We start from the raw sequence: 11,862 nt of genomic DNA, 5'->3' as shown, positions 1-11,862 counted from the left end.
CGCAGGCCAAAAAAAAAATGTTATACTCTTCATATAATTTTACTTATCTTCATACAAACCCAAAAGATAGTAGATGTTAGACAGAATGTACAAGCTGTTTTTTTTTAATTATATATATATATATAATGAATGTAAATGGAAGCTGCTGTGAAGTGCGTAAAGATCGTTGGGCACAAACAAGGAAATGCCAAAAAAAAAAAAAGTGTACAGTGTCAGTACAACACGTCACGCTAAAATAATGCCAAAAATGAAAGAACTATATATCTTGATTTTCAGTTGTTTTAGCTTATTTTAAGTCATCCTCAGGCTCCCTTGCTGAGGCCTTGATTGAGGTAAAATAAGGCACATTTACGAGAAAAAGACATTCATCAATGTAACTGAAATTGTTTAATTGATCTATATTAATATCCATGAGTTTTTTTTTTTTGCTCATCAGTATACACTGAAGAAAAATGTAAATTGTTAAGTCAGAAATTGCTAGTACATTTACAAATAATTCCAAAAACAAAGTAATTAACATTAATTTTTGAAGTATAAAGTTTTTTATCCTGAGGGGGACAGCCGTGGCCTAAGTTTTAGTGGGGTGCTATATGAAACAAGCTGATGCACAACAGAACTTGTATACTGTAAAATCATTTCTTAAATCTAAAATGGCCTGTAGGCTCTATTCCTGATGTTAATATGTAGTCATGACAGAAAGACATGTGTGGGTTTGAATGTGAGAATAAGTCATGTGAAAGCACTAATTCCACTGAAAAACAGAAACACTCAAGTGTTTTGTGTTATGCTTTATTGGGTGAGTGGGAGCGGTGGTCTGACTGTAGAAAAAGATAGCAAGTTCTCTGGTCTAAGCTCCTCAGTACAAGTTATACAAACACAGGGTTATCTACCGATTTTCAAAGCCAGGGCTCTTTAAATGTGGGGGTTTATCAAGGATAGATAGAGAACTTTTTATTCGGTCAAATCAGATGTAGGTACATGAACCAAAAAAATTGAATTATCCACTCAGTGAAAACCCTGAATTTGGTCAGTGCACATAAATTGGCATTTCTTCACACTTTATAAGTTAGACAAAAAATAATTAAAGAAAAAAAAATAATAATGCAGGTCTACAAATGCAGTTCCCCGGAAAAAGACAAATCTATTTAAATATGGGGTGCTGCAGACTAAGGCAACTTTTAGTCAATAAAAAGGGTAATCTATTAGTCTTAGATGTTATAGGAATGAAACTATACAACATTGTTTTTTTCCTTCTCATTTACACTGTACACAGTCCACATCTTTCATGTTTGGCAACAATAGCCAATACATGTTTGTGTAACAGTTATCCTACATTTTACACCCAAATACAACAGCGTGAACTCAGACACTATACAAACATACATAAGCACAGATTTTTTTTCTTCTTAAGGCCTCTTTTAGAGAGCTTGGACAAAAACTTGGATGTACTTAAATGGAATGACTGAATTTAGCTAACCAGAAAATCCATCAGCATGGACTTACAAGTACCTTCAATAAAATAAAACATTTGAATTGGTTATAATGTAACAATCACATTTTCATCCTGTTTTGTGTGACATTTCATCCTGCTTTACACGAGAACATAAACATGAGTTCTTCTTTATCTACATTTTTTGAATGGACACATTTGCAATCTTTTAATAAAGATACAACCTGCATACATTCAATGCCAGCTTTTTTTTTATATATATAAATAAATTATTCCTTATTATGATGATCAACCTTTCAACATGTAGCAAGTCCAAAGATATTTACCCTCCAGTTTATCTCCTCTATATAAAGACATGATTGTCTAACATGGACAAGTATGTAAAAGCCAAAATATTCCAAACCTTCACTAATATTAAAAACAACCAACCAAAGTTATACAAAGTTTCAAGCTTCTATTTAAAATTCCAAAGCAGACTTAAAAAAAAATAATAATAAATTTATCAACTGAATATAATTTAACTGGGTCAAAGAGTTTGTCCAAAGCGTTGCTTTTGTATTCAAATTTGCCATAGTATGTACAAATGTATGTTTGTATCTATGAAAACAAACATTTACACAATAAAAGCCGGGAAACACTGTCCATTAGCTGCTACACTTCATGTGAGGGGCTTGGTTTAGCTAAAACAAGCAAAAACATGAGAAATTGTAAGTGCAGGGGGAAAAGTAGCGGTTTCGTTTTTTTTGGCTGGAGTGTCTCTTGGTGCCGAGACAGACGTCTTTTCTGCTCCGTATTACAGAGGAATCAGCCAACACACAACTGGCGTCCCAGTTGAGGGCCACACTTTACGGTGCCGCGTTGGTTTACGTACGCCAGCGTTCCTCTGTTGATGAGGGCGAGTAGAGGTCAGCGGGAGTGTAGTTTACACTACACTATCTGAAACGGCTGGTCAAAACAGGTGATCTTCCAGGGCCACGTCGTACATGTGAAAGCAGGTTGACCTCGGTTTCCTCACATCTCACAAGCCCTGGGAACAGCATTTTTCTTTCTTATCCCCCTCAAAGTTCTTGAAACCCTGTGAAAGATGACGTTCACAGGCTCTTTGTGTTGATGTGTGTTTTGTAATGCTTTGTGAGGTGGTCACTCCGCATGAAACGTTTCTGACACTTATTGCACTCAAAGCGTTTGTCTCCTGAAAACAGGCAAAAAAGGAGGAGAATTTAAATACTGATGCATCACACTTGTATTTAGTGCATGTGTGCATTTAAAGCTTGGATACCTGTGTGTGTCCTGGCGTGTCGTTGCAGCTCGTCACTGCGTGTGAATCGTTTTCCGCAGAAGACCCAGCTGCACACAAAGGGTCTCTCTCCTGTGTGCAGTCGGACATGCGCCCGCAGCAGCGAAGTCTTTCGAAAGGTCTTTTCACAGCCTGCTATGTGGCAGATGTGCTTTCTTTTCCCCACCTCTCCTGGCCTGCAGCATGTACAAATCAACTACATTGAGTATTTCATTTAAAGACAGCCATTAATCTACACCGAACAGAACCCAAACCAGTTTGCTGCTTCACCATTTACATTTAATCTTTAATTGATATTTATCAGAGAAAATAAATCCAAGATATCTATAAGAAACTTTTGAATAGCCTAAAAAAAGTATGCATGCAGATCTTCATGTTTGGCTTGATTCTTGTATGATTAGTTGCATCTCGGCCAAATATTGGCCGATCCTAACAAACATCAATTGGAAGTTTATTTATTCAGCTTTCAGATGATCTATAAATCTCAATTTCGAAAATATTGACCCTTGACGACTGGTTTTGTGGTCCACGGTCACAAATATCAATATCAAATGGGAAAAATAAATTGTGATGTTTTAGCCATATTGCCCAGATCTTACACCAATTAAAACAAACCCATAATATGTAACGCTTTCCCACCTCTTTTCTGCGTCTTTGCAGTTCGGACAGGTGCAGGCCATGCGCCGCTTTTTCTCTCCTGGCTGACTCTGCAGTTCTAGTGCGAGTGTCTGTGTCTGTTCCACCTGCATGGTCTGCGTTTGTGTCTGCATACCACCCAGCTGCAGACCCGCACCTTGAACTGTCTGCACTGTGAGATGCTGCTGGCCTAAAAGACACCAATCAAAATGCAGCCAAGATCATGTTAACATCACATCACAAGCTGGATGTCCGTCGAAATGAAGCACTCACTCACCCCCAGCGTTGGTGATTGTCACAGGAACACCCTGCACCTGGACACCATTAATATTGATGGTCTGAACTGCTTGAGCAGCAGAAGCCAGCTGGGCTGCGTTCAGTGTTATCAGCCCCCCTCCAGCCGGGGCGATCTTAGGGAGAGTCCTTTCTTTCCTTGTCCCTGTTTGAGCCCTTTTAGTGACCATGGCAGGTGTGGGCGTGCTGGTGGGTGTTGTTGGCGTGGTAACAGTTGCCTCCTGTAGCTGTACAGCCTGCCATTCACCTGAGGCTGTTTTAATCAGCACCTGGGAGAGCAGAGCACATGCATGACATCTTTATAGAATTGTTGATTTTTCTTAATTTCTCAAGCAATGGAATTTTAATTGCCCTAGTTTAAACTTGATTAAATTATAAAGAGGAAAAAAAAAAGAAGTGGTTTTCTGATGTACCTGTGTGGGTTCTGGGGGGGACACCTGCATACTGGGTGTGACTGTCTGTCTCTGTGGTACAGGGGGAAGTGTGGCAGAGGCGGCCTGTACAACTTTTAGAGCCTGCGGGGGGATCTGAACGACGTGCTGATCTGATTTCTGCTGAACCAACTGCACCTGCTGCACCACGGCAGGCTGACTCCCACCTGGACTCTGCACGATCAGGAGATTATTTCCTGCCTGGGACAGGAAGGCATTATTGGGGACATACGCAAATCAACAAAAACAGCTGCCTGCATACATCCGGGGTGAATTTGATCAAATTCATAATTCACTCAAAAAAAAAAAAAAATTCCACTAAATTCTGAACTTTTTTTTTTTCATTTATTGTTTTTTTTTATATTCTCAATTGTGTTCCTCATCATTACATTCTAATAATTATAATTAAGAATTTTTGTTGACAACAAATAATACCATTACACCATTGGTATTACTTTAATTCTGAAATTTCAAATTTGAAGCATTAAAAATACTAAATACAATAAAATATTAATCAACTCAACTCAACTCAACTTTTATTTATAAAGCACTTTCAAAGCCATTAGAATGGACCAAAGTGCTGTCCATAAGTAGACTAATCAATAACAAAATACTCTAAAATACATACAGACATTAATGATTATTGGAGAATTTGAATGATTTTTATTTAAATCCAGCATGAAAACAAATATGGTGTATATGTACTTTATCATTTGTTTTTACTTTTTTTTAATTGCATTAATGCTGAGAAGGAATTATTTTGCATTGGGGATGAAAATGTACTTAACTGTCATGTATAATGTCATGATCCAAAAAATCTTAAATGGCATAATTTTAGCATAATATCACTTCTTGATGTGTTTTAAATTTGGGGTGAACAGGACCGGTTTTATGCAAACTTTGCGCAGCGCAACAAAAGCCCTATTCGGACGGTAATTGTTTCTCAGGGAGACGTAAGTGATTTTCACCATTTTCAGGGGGTAGTTGGTGATTTTATTGCTGTCCAAATTCATTTATTGCTGTTTTTCTCTCACTACCCCCGTACAAATCCCTGGCCGAATTACCTACTGTTTTTTGGCAAATACCAAGGTCGTGTGATAATTTAATTGCCGTTCCGAATCCACATCTCTGAGTTTACGAGAAAAAAATCTATTCAAAATTCAGTGTTTAAACCCTTTTTAAACATTCCCGAACACCGTACGGTAATGTTGTACTTCAGTTTAATTTGCATACATACTGTATTTATTTCTGAAATGTTGAAAAGTATTTAAAAGAACAATACTTCATGTCTGCTCCACCACAGCGACTGGGAGCAGAAAGAGAAGAAAAGCACGTAAACATTCGAAATGATGGCAGAAGCAGGTATGCAATACAATTTTAAAATGTGTATTATAAACAGATATATCACGTATAAAGCTATAGCATGTCTATTTTCCTATTTTTAAACAGGATATTTTAATCAAATAAAAAATAGGATTAGAAAATATGCTTGGAATAATAAGAATACATTTTACATAAGTATTTTTAAATACCATAAGAAAAAAATCTGTAAATAAAATTTATTTTATTTACAGCAGACAATCATGTGACTGACGGGTTCATAGGATCACAGAACTCACTCCTCCACTGTGAATAAATGGCCTTCCGAATCCATGAGTTTTATCAGAGGTGATATGTAAATGTATTTTTAACAGACTTCCATATGAGAAACAATTACCGTCTGAATCGGGCTAAACACAACATAACTGAAAATCCCTTGATTTTCCCTTGAGACACATGCCAACATAGAACAGTGTAAACTAGGGCTGTGCAATTGATCGAATTTGATTATCATGCGCATCTAGTCAGTAAAACCAGTTTCTTGATCAGTAGTTAATCGCCATCACCTGCTTTCAAATGGAGCGGGAATTACTACACGGAATCATAATTCACTGACAAGCTAGGCAATTTCGTGTTCATAATCGAAGGCGATTCGTCTGCAATTATGAACGCGATATTGTCTATCTCGTCGGTGAAGTACGGCTCTGTGTAGTAATTCCCGCTCCATTTGAAAGCAGGTGATGGCGATTTACTCCCAATCACTGAACCGGCTTTACTGACGAGATGCGCATGATAATCGAAATTCGATTTAATTGCACAGCCCTAGTGTAAACCACAAAGATCATTTTGATGTAGAAATCTGTCAGATGAGACAACATCCAGGAAACCAGCAATTGACAAAATTTCACAATTTCAAGCTAAAGCAGGAAGCCAAAGCAGAACTACAAAAACACACTTACTTGAATAATGTTGTCGGCTGTGGTCTCTATTAGCAAGGCTTCAACCTGTTCAGCTACAGGTGGCGGTGAGGCCGGTTGTGGGGTTGGGGTGGGTGGGGCTATAGCCACCTGTCTCTTCCTCCCCCTCTTGCCCTTCACTGGAGCAGCAGCAGCAGTCTCCGTAACAACCTGCGCTCCTCCCACCTCGCTCGTACTAACGTTGAGTGGGAGCGTGAGTCCACTGGGGAGCCGTACAACGTTAGCATTTACGCTGGCATTATTCTGCCGCCGCTTTTGAGAAGATGGCTTGATCGTCTTCTGCTGGGGGGCCGGGGCCAGAGGTGGCGGGGCTGCTGTGGCAGTCTGAACCGTGACGGGTGAGGTGATAATGGCCTGGTTGGTTCCGGGGATGATCTGGATTTGTCCTCCCTGAGGCATCATTTGAATGGTCTGAGACCCCGGGAACTGAGGAATCACTTGGTACTGGATGTTGGCAGTGGATGTGCCTGCTGGACGTGAAGGGCTCTGAATAGTGAAGACAATAGGGCTGGCCCCTGACGAACCAAGTCCCGCGGGCAGCTGGATAACATTTCCTTTCGCTGAGAGGAATCCAAGGCTTTTTGGTGGAGCTGGGGCAATAGGGGCGGGCTTGATAGGGTGCAGACGACGTGTGGTTGGCTGAGACAGTGTCGTGCTGACTGGGGCCTGGGCGGCCGGAGGCCCGATCTTACTGCAGGTAGCCGCCAGAAGTGCCAGCGGGGAGGGCTGTGAATCCTACATGAAAGAGTGTTGATACACAATTAGCAGCAGGAAATATTTAGCAGAGTTTGACTAACTGATAATTGTAAGAACGCAAGCATGAGAAGAGCAGTATTTCTTTAATAGTGAAGAAAGAGTACAAGAAAAGACATTAAACTGGCACAGCTATCGTTTTTTGGGGACAGCTGTCAAATATACAGTTTAAGGTCAGAATAACATTACATGACGTTTAAAACCTGGACAGATTTTAAAACACTTCCTGAGCCTGTAAATGGTTAAAGAGAAAAACTGGGCATCATGTGCCTTGTTGCTAGGATATGTGTGACAAATGAAAATCTCTGATGACTGGATGGATTCATAGTTTGAGGCTAAAAAAATAGTGTCTGTGCTCATCATACACACTACATGTTTTTTCTGCGAAATCTGTCAACTCAAATGTGCAAACCGGCTTAGACTTTTGCCAACTAGTGTCAGCTTGTCCAGACTGTAATGCAGGGCAAAAGTCATTTACTGCAGTTTGGTGAAGGATATCCATTTCAAAATGAATATCTATATCTATGGCACATTACAAATGTTTACGTAAGCTTAATAAACAGTCATAATTTAATACATTTCAACTGAATCCCATTGTATCTGCCAAATAACTTTATTCAATTCACAAACATTTCAATTTCAAGTTTTGACTCACGCTAAAGAAATCAATAAAAATGATAAACGATCTTCACTATTTAGTTTTTGTGAACGTTTCGACTGTTACCATGTTATTTCAACATTTACCAGAATTTGAACTACACTAACTATAGCAAAGCTAGCACAATGGAAGATTTTTCTCAATATTTCTGAGACATTTTATTTGAATGTCATAATATGAAAGTTATAAAAACATAAATTGAGTATAACCAGAAATGGTAGTTTCACTATAGCATTTCAAGTGACTACTTTAGATGAAAGATTATTGGCTTATCAGTTTAAAATTTTATTGCCAACGCATCCCTAAAATATAGTCTAAAAATACAGACAGATGGGCCCTTACTTGAGAAGTGGTGGTGGAGGGCTGAAGATATTCACTGGGGCTGACTGCGACAGTGGTGGCCATACTGTCCTTTTGATCTGAGAAAAAGGTGAATCTATTAATGCAAAAGTACATCAGAACTCTCCAATCAATCCATTTCCACTTGACAGTGAAGTATTGCAGAAGGACTTATTTGAACTAAAGTCAAATGAATTCTGTGCCTAGACTGCGCATGCCTGTGGTTTCCTTATTTTCCAAAGCACCACAAGCATTGTGATCAATGTTTGCATAGAAACTGGACATACTGAACAAATCAAATAATCTGATTGTTCTGTTCAAAGCAAAATAAACAAAACAGAAAGGCATGCACTTTCAGTTATGACAGCGTAACTAAGGAGGCGTTACCTGTGATAATCTAAGCCCTGGAGAGGAGTGATTCAGTGGGACAGGGTTTAAAACTCAATCCACTAATAGCACACCATAAGATGTTCTCAATCCTGGTCCTGAAGTGCTGGGCTTCGTCAGAACTAGGACTGAGAGCCGCTGCTCTAGTATATTATATACGTCTATGGTAAACACCCAGCACTGACCCCATTGACCCCGCATGTTGTCACAGAGGGAGTTTTGGTTCCTTGCACTATCTCCTCTGGCTTGCTCAGTTGGGGACACTTGATTTTTTAACGATTATCATCAATTTGATTTCACAGATACTATTTAAACTAAACTGAGCTAGACAATGACATCACTGAATTAAATAATGAAATGCCTTTAACTGAAAATTGAGTGTTTAATCTTATTTTTATACATTACTGACACTCTATCCTCCAATTTGATACTGTTAAGTGCTTTGACACAATCTGTATTGTTAAAAGCACTATATAAATAAAGGTGAAATGTACTAAGATCTCAGACCCCAACCCAAATAAACACTTGACGTTATGGTGCTTGCTAACTGGCTGTCAAAGCTAGCAAAATTAACCGTTTGTCCACATTTATTTGAACGGGATCAAAAAGATAGCAAGTCTAAGGGATTTACACCACAGTGAGCTTTCTACCCTCATATTTAACGGTTTTGCAACTTGCTCTCATAACAAGCTAATTAAGCTGAAAATCAGGGCACATCCGCTAATAACCAACGCTTGTGTACTTACAGAAGAAAGTGGTGTTTTTAAGCTTATATAGAAGCAACATACAGTTTAGTTAAAGCTGCAAGCCGAAACCAGCGGCTAACGCTAACGGGCTAAACGTCAGATGCCTGCAAGTGGTTGACATATGCTAACTGAATTCTCTAAAATATCTATTTAACCTCATGTTATATTATGTCTTAACCAGCCGTTTACACGTTTATGTCTTCCTGCGAGCAGGCAGTGCGCTATTCAAAGGTTATTCCGTCTGCGGGCAGACAGACTCAAGAGTGCGCTGATGGAGGAGGAAACTGCTGGCTTAGCATGCTAAAGTGCTAACTAGCCAGATAAACTCTTCGCTGCGGAAAAGAACCGTGATTCCGGAAGTGTGCATTTGGTACAATCGCTGTGCTACGCATGTTTTTTTTAAACTCGTGTGTGCTAGCTACGACATAAAATATATATCGGTTCATTCGCTCAAGAAAATGTTTAAGAAAGTAACATAGTAATATAAACACCAACGTTATAATTCCTACCCACCGCTCATGACGACATTCACTCTCCGTGAAGCCTTGAAGAGCCCACACGAGATACCGCCCCACCCGCGAGCTCTGGCCAATCTGCTTACCTGTCAATCAGCGAGAGCTTGCGGTTCTGACCAATCACAGTACGGCATTTGTCTGATTGACGTTTGTTCCGGCCAATGAGATAAGATAGTATTTCTATGACAGACGAAGGATATATTTTTGGCCAATAGATTGACGAGCTTTCAGGAGAAAGGCGGGCGTTGGGCAGCAGTCAAAATAATAAGCCGAACCAATAATACACAGGCTTGAATTTCACTGACGTTTAGCTAGGCCAGTTAGAAATGGGTAAAGCATATCAATCAAAAGTAATTGACAAGAATCTCGATCGATCAATCTGCGTGGACTTTGTTACTTTTCTATTGCATGCAGAATATATGGTTGTTGTTATATGGTGCATCTTTTACTGTTCAACATGGCATTTTGCATTTTGTATATGCCATTTGACCCCAATACTAGTTAGGTTTAATGTTTAGGCAGTGTTACCTGAATATATAAAACCAAGGGATGTAAAAATATGTGTGTACGTACTTAACCATATTTTGGAGACAAATTTGTACTCAGAAGTGAGTTAAATCTGACAAAACCTCCTTTTCGGACTTGCACAGTTGAAAATAAATTATAAATACAAAGGTTTTGTTTAAAATTGTTCAAATGCAGAAAGTTTTCTGTTAGGGTGTTGCTTATAGTATTTAGAACTATCTGTATATAAGAACAATGCAATGTCCCCATTTTGTTTGTTAATTGTGTATGATGTCCCACACAAAAAACGACTGTAGTGTTACCATGACATAATGACAGTAGCAAATAGTAATACAATCATACTGAATGATTATCACAGTCATATCCCATGGTATTAAGGCAAAGCATTCCAGGTAAAAAAGCAAGGCAAGGCAAGTTTATTTATATAGCACATTTCATACACAATGGTAATTCAAAGTGCTTTACATAAAAGGAAGTAAAATAATCATGAAAAAATAATCACAACAATAAAACAGGGAACATAAAAACTTTCAAAAAATATTTAGAAATTGATTTAAAATGAATTTAAAACAGTTACGAATAGAACATGATTATACATAAAACACAGTGCAATCAGTTCGGACATAGCACGGTGCTCATTCAATAAATGCACAGCTAAACAGATGAGTTGAAATGTGGTTAATGTTTTAGCACATCTGATCTCTTCTGGAAGCTGGTTCCAACTGCAGGCGGCATAATTGCTAAAAGCGGACTCCCCTTGTTTTGTGTGAACACTTGGTATTTCTAACTGACTCAATCCTAATGATCTGAGTGGTCTGTTAGGTTTATATTCAGTGAGCATATGTGCAATGTATTTAGGTCCTGTGCCATTGAGTGATTTATAAATGAGTAAAAGTTCTTTAAAATCAATCCTAAATGTAACTGGAAGCCAGTGTAAGGACCTGAGGACTGATGGGATATGCTCAGATTTTCTGGTTCTAGTCAGAATCCTGGCAGCAGCGTTCTGGATGAGCTGCAGTTGTCTAATGGTCTTCTTGGGAAGGCCTGTGAGGAGACCATTACAGTAATCCACCCTGCTGGTGATAAAGGCATGAACAAGTTTCTCCAAGACTGGAAACAAAATACCTAATTCTTGCAATGTTTTTGAGATGATAGTATGCTGATTTAGTTACTGCTTTGACATGACTACTGAAACTAAGGTCTGTCTCCAGAATCACACCAAGATTCTTTACTTAATTTTTAGTTGTTTGACCCTGTGGCGGGAGGAGCCAACGACAGACACAGTGGGCGTGGCGTCAAGCCTCGGAGAGGTTTTTATTAAACAATATTTAATATAAAGTGTCCAAAGGGGGAAAAGTGTCCAAAATAAACAGGGATCTGGTGTCCTCGTTGTGCTGCGGGGCTCGTGAAGGAGGGCAGTGTTCAGGAGGGAAGGGTCCATGTAAGGGACGGAGTCCGGCGGCCGCACGCGCTCCCGTCTGGAGGTCCCGGGGCGCGGGTGACGGCGGCTTCTGTGGCGGCTTCGTCCAACTCC

General features: G+C 39.2%; 1 protein-coding gene across 4 annotated transcripts; it reads right to left on the bottom strand.

The window, feature by feature from the left end:
* Nucleotides 1-771: 771 nt before the first annotated feature.
* On the bottom strand, nucleotides 772-9,847 carry LOC306857200 (transcription factor Sp2-like). 4 transcript variants are annotated; one of them, XM_079397001.1, is made up of 9 exons: nucleotides 9,802-9,838; nucleotides 8,159-8,235; nucleotides 6,388-7,140; nucleotides 5,391-5,414; nucleotides 4,091-4,309; nucleotides 3,661-3,946; nucleotides 3,387-3,573; nucleotides 2,730-2,923; nucleotides 779-2,642 (listed from the first exon to the last, which is right to left on the bottom strand). In XM_079397001.1, exons 1-9 carry the CDS (start codon nucleotides 9,806-9,808, stop codon nucleotides 2,542-2,544), a joined length of 1,848 nt encoding a protein of 615 aa, XP_079253127.1. In that variant the 5' UTR covers nucleotides 9,809-9,838; the 3' UTR covers nucleotides 779-2,541. The 4 variants fall into 4 exon arrangements, with proteins under 4 accessions (XP_079253128.1, XP_079253127.1, XP_079253129.1 ...); XM_079397002.1 differs by lacking the exon at nucleotides 5,391-5,414 and having other exon boundaries at nucleotides 772-2,642; nucleotides 9,802-9,847; XM_079397003.1 differs by lacking the exon at nucleotides 5,391-5,414 and having other exon boundaries at nucleotides 9,784-9,814.
* Nucleotides 9,848-11,862: the final 2,015 nt, after the last annotated feature.

Source organism: Barbus barbus (assembly GCF_936440315.1).
Source record: "Barbus barbus genome assembly, chromosome: 37".
Taxonomy (NCBI): Eukaryota; Metazoa; Chordata; class Actinopteri; order Cypriniformes; family Cyprinidae; genus Barbus; species Barbus barbus.
This window is presented reverse-complemented; position numbering and strand designations above follow the sequence as displayed.

What these genes read in the sequence shown, in the direction of transcription:
- LOC306857200 (XM_079397001.1), bottom strand. An exon ending in CAGCCGACAACATTATTCAA is followed by an intron (nt 5,415 to 6,387) that starts GTAAGTGTGTTT and finishes TTCTGCTCCCAG; the next exon opens with TCGCTGTGGTGGAGCAGACA. An exon ending in GACAATCACCAACGCTGGGG is followed by an intron (nt 3,574 to 3,660) that starts GTGAGTGAGTGC and finishes GGTGTCTTTTAG; the next exon opens with GCCAGCAGCATCTCACAGTG.